The sequence below is a fragment of the Rhopilema esculentum genome, chromosome 11, assembly GCF_057945365.1.
Source record: "Rhopilema esculentum isolate cy_ngs chromosome 11, ASM5794536v1, whole genome shotgun sequence".
Lineage (NCBI taxonomy): Eukaryota > Metazoa > Cnidaria > Scyphozoa > Rhizostomeae > Rhizostomatidae > Rhopilema > Rhopilema esculentum.
Window position 1 is genome coordinate 9628032 of NC_142825.1, and position 16421 is coordinate 9644452.

The window sequence follows — 16421 nt, forward strand, 5'->3', positions numbered from 1 at the left end:
TTTCTACAAAATAAAGCCGGCCAACATTTTAAACCCTGCTTCTATTAACAGGATCGAACTTTTAACATCTGTTCGTTTTCCTTCCGACATCTTTTAAGATTTTTTTGTATTTCCTTATCGGGTCTTGCGACTTTGAACGAAAGGTTTGTTATTTTGCCTAGGTTGACCCGACGAAACTTACTAGCGGTAATTTGCTGGACAATCAAAAGAATCTCTTAAAGTTGGTGGAAGAAGCCTGGGCGCGAGTTCTTGGATCATATTACCTCTTCCCAGCGTAAGAATTATTTCTCTCTTGTCTTCAATTTCTCTCCACCTTTGGCAAGGCTGGAATGCAGCAACAAAAACCCATAGTCGGCAATGTTGGATGTATTTTGTTTGAGGGAATGGAACATGATTTCCTTGGAAAGAAATTTATTGTATTATGTTGTTGTAAAAGAATTGATTTTTGTACCATCCTATTGTTTAGAAGCCTTTTATATCAGGAACTATGTTTCGTCTTCGTTTTATTCTTGATGTGTAACTGTTTCCTGATGTGATAGCGCACGATGCCATGTATAGTGTATGCAAGGTTATATTTGGTTTCATGATGGCTTAAGATTGTACAGAGAGAACGCATTCCCAAGGTCATAAACTGTATTCTGTCAGACCTACCTGGACGATAATCTTTTTGGCTACCCTGGTAACGGCTGTGAACTTTTCGTTTACTGGCATCTTTATTAGAAGAGACTAGTGTATTCGCAAAGCCAAGCTTGAAAGTAAAAACACAGAAAACCTCAGTGGAAGACATTCTATCTTCAGTTCTATTTTGATCTACAATTGTTTTATACATTGTCCTATTGTGTTGTGCCCATTAGTGTATTTGTAGCAGATCTAGTATATATTTTTCTATAGCTATTTATTATATACTTATTGTATGTTGATAGTAATTTTTCTTAGTAAACACTAAGAGGATAATTTTATGCCCGAATTTATTTTTTGTTTCAAGATGAATTAAATGTATATGCTTTGTTTTTTTCGTTGAAGTGACCTTCAGGAAACGTTTTGCCTGATCAAGAAGAGGTGCGAGGCGATTGAGAAGGATGTCAGTGTAAAGCTTATAAGGTATTGTATTAGATATTATCAATAGACCCAATCCAGAGTTATGCAGTTACGTAGCCCGTCGCATAGTTGCCTAAGGATACTAACATCGCTAAGGTTCTCCAGATACTAACATTGTATGTATGTAAATGCTTAAATTATTTGCAATCTTTTGCCAGCCAAATTCGATACCGCTTACTTAACATGGGCATTCTACAATGCCTAACACTCAAATTGTACACTACACTAAATTTATGAATATTCTATGCTGCGTACCCCTCTCTCCCTCCGTTGTTATTTGCAGAGGTCAGAGGCTTGGTGTGGTCCAATGGGTTCATTCAGATAGCATTCTTTTGTTCCCTGTAGAGACAAAAAGTTTGGGTCTTTTTTACCCGAAACAGAATTTAGGCAACTTGGTGTTCCAAAGACTTTTGGCCGAGATACTTACTGGGATACCTAATTACCTGGCATTTTTTTATGTTGATATACAGATAATTTCGTGAATTGACTCTTATTTAAAGCTGTCATTTATTTCATACACACCATATTTTTAAAAATTCAACGAGCCATGCGATTCAAAATTAATTAATTGATTTTTTACAAATTATGAAAATAACAAACATCTTAAAAGTAAAGTTAGAAAATGTTGTTAACATTTAAGCTTTTGAATAAAAGCTCTCAATGTTGATTTGATTGTCGTGATTAAATTTTCTCAATGTTTGATGCAGCTACCATTGAAAGGTCTAGATGCACTTCCTTAATTATTTTCTTCTTTTTTAGTGGTTCCATTTTTCTTCGATTTCTGTGTCCAGCAATCCTATCGCCAAGTCTTTTTCATTTAACAAGAGGTTCGTTATAATCAATTACATACACATTTTAAAAATGGTGTTATTTTTAGTAGAGATAATCAAAGCTATGACCAACCAAACGCACTGCTCTCTCTTTGTGAATAACTTTCCTCTTAATCTCCTTCCGCTTAATAGTCGTCCTCTTAGTATTCTTCCTCCTAATATTCGTCCTCTTAATCTTCTTCCTCTTAATTTTCTTCCTCTTATTATTCGTCCTCTTAACCCTACTCCTCTTAATATTCGTCCTCTTAATCGTCTTCCTCTTATTATTCTTCCTCTTAATCCTCTTCTTCTCAGTATTTGTTCTCTCAATATTTGTCCTCTTAATCTTCTTCCTCTTAGTATTCTTCCTCCTAATATTTGTTCTCTTAATATTCGTCCTCTTATTATTCGTCCTCTTAATCTTCTTCCTCTTAATATTCGTCCTCTTAATCGTCTTCCTCTTATTATTCTTCCTCTTAAAAGTCGTCCTCTTAATCCTCTTCTTCTCAGTATTTGTTCTCTCAATATTTGTCCTCTTAATCTTCTTCCTCTTAGTATTCTTCCTCCTAATATTTGTTCTCTTAATATTCGTCCTCTTATTATTCGTCCTCTTAATCTTCTTCCTCTTAATATTCGTCCTCTTAATCGTCTTCCTCTTATTATTCTTCCTCTTAAAAGTCGTCCTCTTAATCCTCTTCTTCTCAGTATTTGTTCTCTCAATATTTGTCCTCTTAATCTTCTTCCTCTTAGTATTCTTCCTCCTAATATTTGTTCTCTTAATATTCGTCCTCTTAATATGCGTCCTCTTAATAAGTATTCTTCTTCCTAATATTCGTCCTCTTAATGTTCGTCCTCTTATTGTTCGTCCTCTTAATCCTCTTCCTCTTAATTTTCTTCCTCTTATTATGCGTCTTCTTAATCTTTATCCTCTTATTATTCGTCCTCTTAATCCTCTTCCTCTTAATATGCGTCTTCTTTATCTTCTTCCTCTTATTATTCTTCCTCTTAATAGTCGTCCTCTTAATCCTCTTCTTCTCAGTATTTGTTCTGTCAATATTTGTCTTCTTAATCTTCTTCCTTTTAGTATTCTTCCTCCTAATATTTGTTCTCTTAATATTCGTCCTCTTAATATGCGTCCTCTTAAGTATTCTTCTTCCTAATATTCGTCCTCTTAATGTTCGTCCTCTTACTATTCGTTCTCTTAATCCTCTTCCTCTTAATAGTCGTCCTCTTAATCCTCTTCTTCTCAGTATTTGTTCTCTCAATATTTGTCCTCTTAATCTACTTCCTCTTAGTATTCTTCCTCCTAATATTTGTTCTCTTAATATTCGTCCTCTTAGTATTCTTCTTCCTAATATTCGTCCTCTTAATATTCGTCCTCTTATTATTCGACCTCTTAATCCTCTTAATCTTTATCCTCTTATTATTCTTCCTCTTAATAGTCGTCCACTTAATCCTCTTCTTCTCAGTATTCGTTCTCTTAATATTTGTCCTCTCAATATTCGTCCTCTTAATTTTCTTCCACTTAATATTCATCCTCTTAATATTCTCCCTCTGAAAATTTTTCCTGCCTTTATTCTTCCTCAGAATATCCCTCATCTCAATATTGTTTCTTTCAATTTTCTTTAACTGAATATTCTTTCTTCTTCTCCATACAATTTTCTGTTTATCCTTTGGTTGGCATAAGCGTCATAGCTGCAGCTTGTTACAGTTGATTAACCTAACCAAGCATTAAATTCACCCTCAACGAAGTGCGCTTGAGCTGGAGGTCAGTTTTTTTTGCTTTTTAGTCATTACCCCGCAATTAGGCTTTTAAAGTAGGTATTAGGCTTTTTAAATTATTCCTAATGACGTCATTTTTTTCCATTAACAAAATGAATTCTGTTTTTCAGAATATCCCGACGAAAAGACCGGGCGATGTCTCACCTTAATTGCAAAAGCACTTCAAAATCTTGCAAACTTTACAAGGTAAGGTGTTTTTAGCAACCTGTTGAAATGTCTAAGGGCTGTGTCACGGGATAAACGGTGTTGGAAAACGCAAGTTGAAAGGAATTTTTTGAAATTGTCGCATTTCATATGCTACATATTAAAGGAATTAAATACCAAAACCTCATTTTACAGTTATATTGCCATATTTCTTTTGATAAGCATGGTGAGGCCGAAAAAAATAACACGAAAATGGTTTAAGAATGATATGAGAAACCTATCCTACCTATTCGAGTTATTGGCAGAAGCATTCAGTCAAGTTTGCAAGACAATTTTGGAATAATCGTTGTATTTCTCGTGTAAAACTTGGCTTGAACCTATGCTTTATTTCATTCGCTTAAGCCAATTACAGTACTTGTTTCTTATCAAATTGCAATTCCATGTTAGTTAAAGAGGGTCTGATAGTAAAGTTTTGAATTTTTTCGAATCATCAGGACACCCTCTGCCATGAACCTTTAATTAAAATTTGGTTAAAAACATACTATGTCTCGCATTTTAGCCAGTTTACCGAACCATGATACAGCCTTTTGAGCTGCAGTTTGTGCTGAGTTTTCGCTACAGATTATCAGAAAACTCTTAAACTAAAGGGGCCACGACTGCTGATTTAAAAACTTACACATTCAAAAACCGTAATACCCGTGTTTACAAACGTAATACACCAATACCAACTTCACAACGCACTTCACAACTTTTTACCACGGCGCTACGAAAGGGACATCCGAGTATATAGTGCAGTGATCTAAATTTATTGTGTTACAGGTTTGGTGGTAAAGAAGAGTACATGGAGAGTCTGAACGAGTTCGTTGAGAGAGAGCTTCCAAACATGAAAAATTTTCTGGATCTTATTTCAGTAAGTCTTTTGATCGTTTTGATAAATGTGAACGTCCTTTTGAAACGTAACATAATAGAGTGTTCAATAAGGGAGAGTTATTTCGCAAAAGAATATAAACAAAGGTGATCGAATCATGATGTTCTGTTAGCTTTCTTCACTTTCACATGTTGTGTCACTTAGACCATTATGTTTACGTACATCCATATATTTTTCCAGTGTCCAATACAGTAAAAATCCAAACGTTAAATAATAAGAAAACTACGATATATCTCTTGCATGATACAGAGCCTTTACTTAGAGTTAAAATGTAGCAGGATATGATCTTAAGTATCCACCAAGGTGTTTTTGTCCTTCAAAATGTATTCCCTTTATAAGGAATTCGAAAATTTGAACCAAACAAATTGCGTTCTATAATGCATCACTGTGCCTGTTTTGTTCCCTTGATTAGATTTCCTCCATTTATATATGTATGTTGCTAATTTTGGATAGCAAAAAAGGACATATTGCTCCTTGATATTTATTTTTCATTTTGATCTTTCAGAGTAAACCAGAGCATTGCGAGCAAAGCAGCTTTGACAGTTACATCGATATTGGTAGGGAACTGGCGGTCATCTCAAAACTTCTAATGGAACAGCTGCCCTTGCTGAATGAGGTGACTTGCGATAAGAAGGCTCTCTTTGCCGATTCTTTTGGTCTTTTATGGATACAATATTTTTTACTCGGAGTATGTTGCCAGGTTCCACGGGAGGTTTTCCGGAGATGGTTTTTCTAAAATATTTGTCTAAAATACGTTTCTGAAATGTTTTTCCAAAATGTTGTTCAAGGGGCAGTACAATATTTTCGTAAACAACCCGCGCGCCAGTTCTGCATTTCATTAATAGTTTGTCATCGATACCAGGGACTGAGGGTTTCCGTAGATGGAGCTTTGGGTGCTCAGCCCACCTTGTTAGAATTTAGAGAGATTTCGGTAGGGCTCACGTCTGAAGTTGTCTTTGACCCGATGTTGATAGTGAGAGTGAATTGCCACGTTTGGATCAAAATCGAAAAGTAATATTTGTTATTTTTTAGATTATGTCTTTTAGATTAAATTTGTCCTCTCAGTTGAAGCTTATTTTGTTGCTAACGTTTTGTTTCAGGATTCACGGGCAAGACTTAGTCCATTGGAATCAATAATAGAATCACTGAAAATGACGTCAAGTAGGATAATTGGCGTGCAATCTTTGAAAGTCAATGATCTGGAAGTAGATAGGCTTTCGCCAATGCCTCGTTCTCATAGCATACCGAAAGAATCTGAGCATGGAGTATTTCGCAGTATGTCGACGGGCAGCAGGCCCGTAAACGCCAATAGGTTCTCTATGTATAAAGACTGTGTCTTAAGCAGTGCCCAAGACTATGTGTCGGGGTGCTCGTTGATAGCCCATACGCCATGTAAACCAAAGTCAGGTAACTCCAAACGGACAAAAGGTCGTGCGTCCGACCAGAAGTTGCGATTTTGGTCAAACAGATCATTTAAAGGCCAAGATTCGAATCTGTCACTTGATCAATCAAACTTTGTCCGCAGTTCATCTTATCATGGACGGAGCTCTAGGGATGAGCGATCAAATTACTTTTCGATGTCGCAATCCTTTGATACTGGCTCTAACCCGAATCGATCAACTGCATCTTTAAAATCTGATTCAAGGCTCAAAGCTCTGTCCGACCCAGTGCCTCCCGAGCTTGCAAATTCGAGATCACTTCAAGAGCGTTCTTTGCTAATCAATGACGATGGAACAGCCAAGGCTCGAAGTAACAGTTTTGCCAACGGTGCTAAATCTCTCTCTGCTAGCCGGCTGCAGGATTCGTCTTTGGATGGCGATAAAACCATCCGACGTCTTCCAGACATCATCCATGAATTGGTGTCACGAGATGATATCACTTTACAGCCCGACCAACCCCTGTATTTTTCGCCAGCAACTGAACCGATGACACCGTTAGGAAATCGAAACTTCAAGTTTGGTTTTAGTTATGGCAATCAAAGTGAGGAGGGTTCATTAAACAGTATCACGGACTTTGACAACCAGAAGCATATAAATGCAAAGCAGACAAATGGAGATCGTAGCAATAATGAAAGTTCTTGCGAAGCCAGCGATGCTGGGCCACTTGCCATACCTATAAGTTATAACACGTGGTCAAGCAAATCTTCAGACAGTGACTCGCTTGCTGCGCCAGGAAATTACCGTATATCGCTGCAGGAACTGAATGGTACCGATACCGGCACACCTCACTTGCGTAGAAATTTTGCCGCCGAATTGTCAATTGTTAAACATCCAAATTTGTCATCGAATTCGGAAATGAGCCTCATCAGCCCCCAGGATGGAAATCTCGACGAGGGACTTAAATACAAGCCGCACTCGGACTCAATTTTGTCCGGGTACTCTTCGATTAGTTCAGACCGTGAGCGAACTTCTGATCATGAGGCTGCTTCCATTTGTTCCAACGAAACGTGTAGCTGCACCTGTTCGGAGGACCAGGAATCCCCAGCGCATCGTGGTAAAGAACGCAGCCACAGACGCCACCATCCTCATAATCTGAATGACAGTTTTTACGACGATCGATCAACAGGGCAACCTCTTGAAAGGTGACAATTTCTCTTTTGGTAGATACCTCCTCTTTTTTCCACTTATGAAATTGCATGCTTTCTAAGAATTTTAGCTTATGTTTGAATCATTTTTTTTTATATTAGGTTTAATATTTTCGATTTTCCAGTGCAGATATTCCCCAAGGGTATAACTTTGTAAGCTGAATACAGTATGTGCTGCCTCAGCGTAACTAAGCATCGTTTTGTTGTTATTTGATTATTGCGCGCAGCGAAGGAGCAAGCAAAATATTATGTGCGCATGCGCCACCTGCAATCATTGGCAACAATTAGAACGGGTCACATGATATCACAGACAGCTGTGGTTGCGCATTAGTGCGCACAGCGAAGGAGCAAGCAAAATATTCTGTGCGCATGCGCCACCTGCAATCATTGGCAACAATTAGAACGGGTCACATGATATCACAGACAGCTGTGGTTGCGCATTAGTGCGCACAGCGAAGGAGCAAGCAAAATATTATGTGCGCATGCGCCACCTGCAATCATTGGCAACAATTAGAACGGGTCACATGATATCACAGACAGCTGTGGTTGCGCATTAGTGCGCACAGCGAAGGAGCAAGCAAAATATTCTGTGCGCATGCGCCACCCGCAATCATTGGCAACAATTAGAACGGGTCACATGATATCACAGACAGCTGTGGTTTGGTAACTGTTCATTAGTGCGCGCAGTTTGGTAACTGTTCATTATTTCTAGTCTTAAGGATTGTTAGAGGCATGAGTTAAAATAATCGCCGCATAGAAACATCGCTAAAAGAGAGTTGAATAATAAGTAGCAGTTACATAAACATCGAGACCTACGACATCGAAACAAAAAATAGATCTTTAATTGGCTGGTCGGCAATATCGTTATTTAGTCTTTAATTTTCAACGTTGAATGTTTTTGTAGGTTTGCGAATAGGAGGCCTATTTCTCACATTTCTTGACAAGAAGCAGCGAATCAAAGGCAAAAGAAAACGCGAACTTTCTCTGCACTCGTGCTGGTCTATTGTTACAAGTCAACAAAATATGAAGCCGCTTTGCCGTTAATCTTCGTGCATTTAAGCTGCAGTGCACAGCTGTGTTGGTTTTTACGCTATTGAAAACAAACCCTTTCAAAGTTGATATGTTTCATAGATCAAATTCGTTTATAATGTCTTTTGTTCACCTCTCTTATCACCTGTGTCGAGATATCACAAAATTTCTTTTCACCATTTGCACGGGGGCTCGAAGTTATCTTCAGGTTTGCAATTTTGTGTTTCTAAAAAAAGCTGTGTAATATTTGGTATCTAATATCTTTTTATAAAAATTTTTGCTTTTAAATCAACAAAAATGTTAAGAATTTGAGTGCTATAAACCCGACCTCAGGTTCTTATAAAAGAATTGAGTGTAGTGTTGAAAAATCCAGATCCACATGCTTTTTTAAGTAGTCTGCACTTCAATGGTCTTTGAACACGCTTTTGTGCATTATTACCCAATTATAACTTATCATTGGCTTTTCAATGGATACCTTGATAAATACGAGTTTTACACGGTATTGTCAAGCATTTGTGCGGTTTTAACAATTATAACAGTAACAACAAGGACAACCTGTCGACCCATACGATACTCCAGTCATAGTTTAGATGACCCAAGGTCGTCTTATAAATAATACAAACTAATTTAGCGATGAATAATGCATAAATCTCTTGAAAATCTTTTGACTTTCATCAAGAATCCATTGCTTATCCTAGGAACATCTACATTATCCTTGCCTTCTACTTTATCGCCCTCTTATCTTTAGTCATAACTATAAGGTTGCTTGATTTGAAGTACTAGACCCCCGGCGCTGAAGCTCCAGGAATTCTTTTTCGTCTTCTAATCAGCCTTGTTTGTAATTTTTCAGTTCAAACGAACATCACAACGTCCAAGAGAGCATGGAACGAGACGTCGTTGCTGAAGGAAAGGCACCTGAAGAGGTTTGTTCTTTTATGCAAATAATTGTGTTAATAGCTGTGTTGTCATTTTTACCTATATTTTTTAGTAAGAAACCTTTGGAAATGAAAACCTTGCGATCATTTCATTCTCGTGGTAGTTTTTGCAAATGTATGAAATGTATTTAACATATATGCAAGAAAGTCTTCACGATATTTATCAAATGTTATCGCTCTCTTTCCTTTTCCAAACTCTAAAATTGCACTTTTCGATGTTTTACATTACTGTGGCCTTCATTCTTTTTCCCTATCCAATGTCCAGTGTATCCGATATCCGATGAAACAAATAATTTTCTTTTCATTTTTTCTGACCCTGCCTGCAAGTATCAAATTGAATTTATTTCCGATTCTCAGTACCTGATCAGTATCAATTTTACTACCCTGAGTAATAGACTCACTTTATATAAAATAAGAGACTTAATCTGATACCCAGGGTAGAGACTTATTTTATATAGAGTGAGCCCGGTACCAGTGGCGGACACTTGGGGGGGTGAGGGGGGCGACCGCCCCCCAATACTTTAGAGGACAATGGTCTTTTGTTCTAGAACAATGGGACATGTGACGTCATCTTATTAAAACAATAGGCTTGCCCCCCCCCAATATTTGATCAAGTGTCCGCCCCTGCCTGGTACCCAGGGTACAGTTTTACAAGAATGAAATTCGTGTAACGAGTAGTTTTTGCTGATTTGCTGGAATTAGTAGCCTTTTGTCTGCAACGCAGAAGCAGAATAATAACAGGCAGCAAGGCAAACGACCTTCAGACAAATGCTGGTTAGTCTCCCCAACAGTAAAGGCAACCGACATCATTATAATCATCATCACCATCATCATCATCATCATCATCATCATCATCATCATCATTATAATCACCATCATCATCATCACCATCATTATAATCATCATCACCATCATCACCATCATCATCATCATCATCATCATTATAATCACAATCATCATCATCATCATCATTATAATCATCATCATCATCATCATCATTATAATCACCATCATCATCATCATCATTATAATCACCATCATCATCACCATCATCACCATCATCATCACCATCATCACCATCATCACCATCATCACCATCATAAAAAATTAATTTATCTAAATACATATATCGTTGAAGAGGGGCTCTTACTAATGTGGCCTAAGCCACATGTCAATCAACATTACCCAACCAATAAGTGCTTGGACGGTATCACGCCCACTGATTGGCCATTTGTAGAATGGCTAAAGGGACATTAGTTTCTGACATTAGAAAAAATACCAGGTGAAGATTTTTTGTATTTGACGCATGATTTATGGAATTCCCAAAGTAAAAAAGCGATTTTGGAAGGCCCCCTTTGAGACATTATATTTATTTTAAAGTTATTACTGATTTTTTGTATTCTACATTTCCAGGGCGCTTTATAATTTCGAATGCCTTTCAGCTTTTTGAGGGAGCGCTTTTTCGAGAGTGGTCATTTTCTAATATAAGTTTTTCGTTATTTCACCCAGTTTTTTTGTCATCAAAAATTAATTTTTTGCAAGTTTAATAGGGAAACGTAAGCTTGAAGTTGGCATCAGTGTTCCAGTTTCAAGCTATGACAATGGATGCTAGACAAGCAAACCTTTTGAATGGCAAACTACAAAATATAAAACAAATTTAACTCATTTTGAACTTACGTATGAAAAACGTTATAACTTAAGTGCAGCATTTTTCCTAGACTTTTTTATCAATCAAGATGAATTTGGAAGGGTCTTTTTGCGGAGGGAAGGGCTGTTTTTTCGAGGCAACAGGCCCATTGAAAATAAGGAAGAAGGCATAGAGATTAACTTGCCTAATCTGGTGGGATGATTGAAGCCAAATTTTGCAGTAGTTGTTAAAATGTTGTTAAAATCTGTTGCTGAATTCGGTATTTGTTAAATAATAAACTCTAGTTTAGCTCGACTTGTATGTTTACCAACTTAAAAGAAAGTGAAGAAAAATATTTTTTACAATACGTTAGCTAAAAATTGTAAGAGCAAGGTTCAGAACAAATCTGAATTCCAAGTCTCCTGTACCTTTTGTATATTTTGTAGTAATTCAGGAGTTAACGTTGCCCATATCGGGTGTATTCAACTACCAAATAAAGTCTACGCAAGTTATTTCTTTGGTCAACAGCAGGCATAGGTTTGCAGGCATAAGTTCTTTATTAAGATGTGCTCTGTTCTGTTGTTGGCATCTGTTTTTGCATATCCTTTTTCTGGTTGTTTTGCAAGACTGGGTGGATTTATGAACGACTAAATCATTTAGATATTTTCAAAATTGTTTGTAACTATACCTGAAATTTGAATATCAAACTGGTCATAATCGCTTATAACTTCAATGAAAACCTCTTATAGATCACATGGTAGAATCTCTCTACCCAAAAGTGAACGTTATTGAATGGAAACCTTTATATCTTTGAATCGCTTTATTTTAGTATGAGATTGAGAATGCCTCTTTGAGACGTCAGCTGCTCGAGTGCCAGGTCAAACTGCGTTTAAAAGGAGAAGAGCTTGCCAAGTTTGCGAACAGTTACGAGCAGAGAATGGCTGCACATAAAAAGAAGCTAGCAGACACCGAAGCTAGGCTGCGTAAGCAGAAAAAGGAGAAGGACGAGCAAATGAAAAGCATCATATCAAGGCTGATGAACGTCGAAGGTGAACTAAGAAAAGAACAGGCTGAAATGCAAGAGGTCATAGAGGCAAAGCAGCATATAATTGAAGTGCAGGAAAAGAGGATTAAGTCACTGGACACTGCTAATCGAAGGCTTGTTGCTGCTCTGACGCAGCTGAGGAATAAGTACGGCAGTAGAAATGGCACCATACAAAAGAAATCAGAAGACCCTGAGCGAAGGGCGAAGAACGACCCTGACAGCACGAACTGTAGCGACAGTCAAGATGTATAATTTTTCGTGCGGCCGTTCTTATGATTTTTGTTAAATACTTCTATGTTGAATTGGCTAGCTTTTTATTAATTTAGAACGTTTCGTTAGCGAAATCTGTAAATGTGGGATATTCCTTCGCGCATTCTAGTTGATATCGGGTGGTGCATACAGATATTTTGTAAATACTTGTGACGTTTCTGTGTTGCCTGTTCAGGGAGAAAGCGAGGCATCATGTAAATTCAGTATTCATACTTCATTTATATCAGCATGCACCTGTCCGCAGGCACTTTTTGGCTCCGATGTGAATAGCCTGCTTTGTCTGCAATTCAAGAAGAACAATAAGATGGACCTCTTCTATCTAGAAAAGTATATATACTTTTAAATTCTGACAAAGTGAAAGTTATCAACTGCAAGTCCACATGATTTACTAAGTCCGCATTATCGATCGTATCGAGGAACTCGATCTGCCCCAAATCTGCCACCAAGCTTACAGCTTTACAACCAAATTGGTTTTATTTTGATTAATCTGCAAAGAGGCGTCTTTATTTGACATTTGATGTTTAGAAATATTTTTGTAAATGTTGATAGTGATTAAAACCATTCAGTCATTACGTTGAGTATCAAGGTAATTCATTGTTTTTCTTTGTTCCATTAGGAAACTGAGTTTTTCTTTTAAGTCCTCTCTGGACAACATGAAACATCCTCAAAAAATAACTCTGAGTTGATTCGTATTATGATGTAAATCATAACAGCTTTTACCAAAGTATTATAGCAAATATCGCTAGATCTATATAATAACATGGAGGTTTTTTACAGAAAGCTACGTCATCTGTTAGCTAGGTATGACAAATTCTACAATAATAAAAGCAATCGAATGATACTATAGTGGCGTCAACCCTCTATCGAGCACCTGTTGGCAAATCCGTTCTTGTGATGCAAAAATGTTTATCACAACTTAATAACAAGACAAGAATGCGCTGCAGTTTAAAACCAGAGTCCAGAAAAATGGCAACCTTCTTGCGGCCAAGAAAATCGTGCTATGAAACCTTCCTCGTTTTTAATAGGTTTAAAATGGGCGTTGTCACTCAACTCCTCTCCTCTCCTTGCAACTCTGTTTTTCCACAACATTTTAAGAATTTTTCAAGGAATTGAATCATGATAAAATGGATTGGGCATTCCCAAAGTGCCAAAATCCGCTGAGTCATGATTTGTTCTCAACTATAGATATTTTTAGACAGATCAATTAGTAACAAAAGCGTGCCATAATTTAAATAAATAGATTATAAACAGTTTATGCCTGAATTTTTTACAGTACAAAGCAGTTCTGCAAACACATTCATATTGAAAACAAAATTTCTTCAACTGCCTCAAGTTTCTAAACTTCCTCAATTCTTTAATATTCTACAAACTTTCTCCGATCAGTGGCCGGGGGGCCGTGATGTATTCCTGACTCTGTTCAAAACTATACTTGAAGCCGACTTCTGCAAAGAAAAAGCGAAAAATTTTTCCTCGGTATTTTAGAAAAAGGAATTGAACAAACTAGGCCTAACAGAAGTTCATTTCCAGAGATTCGTCTGGGGTTCAGGAAAAAAACAGAAGACCTTGGGGATAACCGTCGAGAAGATTTGAATGAGGTGTACAAAGAAATTTGTTTACATGATTTTATATGGGGACTGAATAACTAGATGAGCTAGGGGAAACCTTCGAAAAGATTAAAATTATGACACTTGATAATTGGAGGCTAATGAAAATGTAGTATGAGTGTAATCCTTGGAAAGACAAGAACAATGCTATGGGGAGCCTCCAATCCCTTTTTCCCCTAGGATTCCCCTTCCTAGCGACTGTCACAAGATTGTGAGTATATTTCGCGTAGGAGTGCGTCTGATTTCGTTACTTCATTCCGTAGAAACCTTACTTACATTTTCTATCACGCATTGGTAGCGTCCATACTGTTATAACGCTATATATAAATAACTGTTATGAGTCATGTGGAACTTCTAGAGAATTTTCTCATTTGCATAAAATTAGAGAAACACTTGAAGTATTCATGTAATAGATACAGAACATCACTTACATAAAATGTGGTACCAAAGGTAGCATTGATACCGAAACCCACTGTCATTGGCTTCCTTAGACATTTGAGTAGATATTAGTTTTCCAGTTGTGAATTTGACATCACTTTACAGAAAATCTGGTGCCAAAGGTACCGGAGGTGCTGAAACCCACTCTATAGGCTTTCTTAGAAATTTCAAGTATAACTAGTTGTCCCATTTTTGTAGAGGTTCTGCATGACTCCATAGAGTCTTAGTAGAAACCATGCAAAACGATACAAAAAGAAATGGCATGTTGTAATATTTTGCGTCGGTATGGCCGATGACACGGTCTTAATAGCCCAATCTGAAGGAAAGCTACAAAAGGTAGTAGAAGAAAGTAAGAAAAAAGGTTTAACCATCAATTGTAAAAAGACAGAATGTATGGTAATTAGCAAGCAATCTGACCAGCTATGCAGACTAAAAATAGAGGACACTGAAATAAAGCAAGTAAAGTCATTCAGTTACCTAGGTAGCCTAATAACAGACGATGGAAAATGCGACTCCGAGATCAAGCGCAGAATTGGGCTGTCTAAGCAAGCTTTTCAGAAGTTAAAGAGAGTGTTGAAAGATAGAAAAATGTCGTTGGGAACTAGGAAAAGGATTCTACGCTGCTATGTTTATTCCATCTTAACATATGGCAGCGAATGCTGGACAATTTCAGCCGGTATGGATAGCAGGATCGAAGCCGTTGAGATGTGGTTCCTCAGAAGGATGTTGAGAATATCATGGGTGGACCATATATCAAATGAAGAAGTATTGAAAAGAGCCGGAGAAGAAAGAAAGCTAAATAAAATGATTAGAAAGAGACAGGCCGAATTCATTGGGCATATCATGAGAAAAGAGGGTTTAGAAGAGATTATTATCACAGGCAAGATAGAAGGAAAGAGAGGAAGGGGAAGACCTCGGCTGAACTACCTGACAAGTCTCAGCAAGTGGATGCAAGATCAAGTTCCCGAGGAACAGCAAGGAAGGTATAAGGTCCAGAGTCTGATAAGAACCTGTAAGGACAGAAAGTTGTGGAAATCCATGGTCGCCTACGTCCACAAGGGACATGGTACTTAGATAGATAGATGCGTATACCGGGTTTTACTATAAACTGCAACCGGTGATGAGTCTTTGGGCCGGGAGGCCTAGAGTTCTAGGAATAATGGAGCTACCCCTTGATCAGCCACTGCTCCCAGGCCCTATCTGACCCGGAGTGGTAGTACCTGTCAGGGTCCCAGTTATGGGTCAAATAACTCCGGCTTGTGGTCAAGAGTGAAGCCATTTGGACCAGGTGGTGGATGATGGAATAGGCACCAAATAAATGTTAACAGCATGGGCTATGATGTCGCTGATGCTAGGCAAATGATTCTCTATAGGAGGATAATGGTTGGGATCAACTGTCTAGTGAAGAATGAAGATACTGGGCCCGGAAGAAGGCAACAGCAAACCTTTTCCGTATCTTGCTAAGAAAAAAGTCATGCTTATATCTCCACAAACCACAATTATAGTGCCATACGGCGAGACCCTCAGGCTTGACGGTACCCACTCTGTGACTGGGGAAGAGCTCCAGGATGCATCAAGTAGGTCTGGTAGAAATCCTGGGTATCATCAGTTAGATACCCAGGGTAGAAATGACGATGGTAGGACAAACCCGCAAAGAATCCTGGCGTCTGACACAACAAACTCCAAAGAATGTAGACTTATTTTGAGCAAAAAACACAAAATCGGAACATGGAATGTCCGAAAAATGAACCCAAGGACAACTGGTAATCATCAAACGTGAAATAAAGCGGACTGAAATTGACCTTGCAGCCGTGAGTGAAATGAAATGGGAAGACGGAGGTCACTTTCAATTAGACGACTACAAAATCTACTACAGCGGAAACGAAACATTGAAAAAAGGGGTTTCATTTATATGTAACAATGATGGCAGCAACAGTGATGGGTTGATAACAGTGTCCAGTAAATGACAGCAAGACTGTCCAGTAAATGACAGATTGATATCAGTCAGGATGTTTTTATCATCACAGGAGATTGAAATGCAAAAGTAAGCGAAGAGGCATTTCATAGAATTTCAGGAAATAATGATTTAGGTGAAAGGAATGAAGAGGGGGAGAGAATGTAACGCAAA

General features: G+C 37.8%; 1 protein-coding gene across 2 annotated transcripts in view; it reads left to right on the plus strand.

Annotated features, from left to right (window-relative positions):
* Positions 1–12841, plus strand: part of LOC135694042 (uncharacterized) — a 68187-nt gene extending 55346 nt beyond the window's left edge. For both annotated transcript variants that reach the window (XM_065212683.2, XM_065212684.2), the window contains 9 exons: positions 162–274; positions 1024–1101; positions 1858–1925; positions 3800–3875; positions 4653–4743; positions 5267–5377; positions 5862–7342; positions 9225–9297; positions 11766–12841. In XM_065212683.2, coding sequence (XP_065068755.2) covers positions 162–274; positions 1024–1101; positions 1858–1925; positions 3800–3875; positions 4653–4743; positions 5267–5377; positions 5862–7342; positions 9225–9297; positions 11766–12233 — 2559 coding nt within the window. In that variant the 3' untranslated portion in view covers positions 12234–12841. The remainder of the gene's footprint in view (positions 1–161; positions 275–1023; positions 1102–1857; positions 1926–3799; positions 3876–4652; positions 4744–5266; positions 5378–5861; positions 7343–9224; positions 9298–11765) is intronic.
* The last annotated feature ends 3580 nt before the right edge of the window (positions 12842–16421 follow it).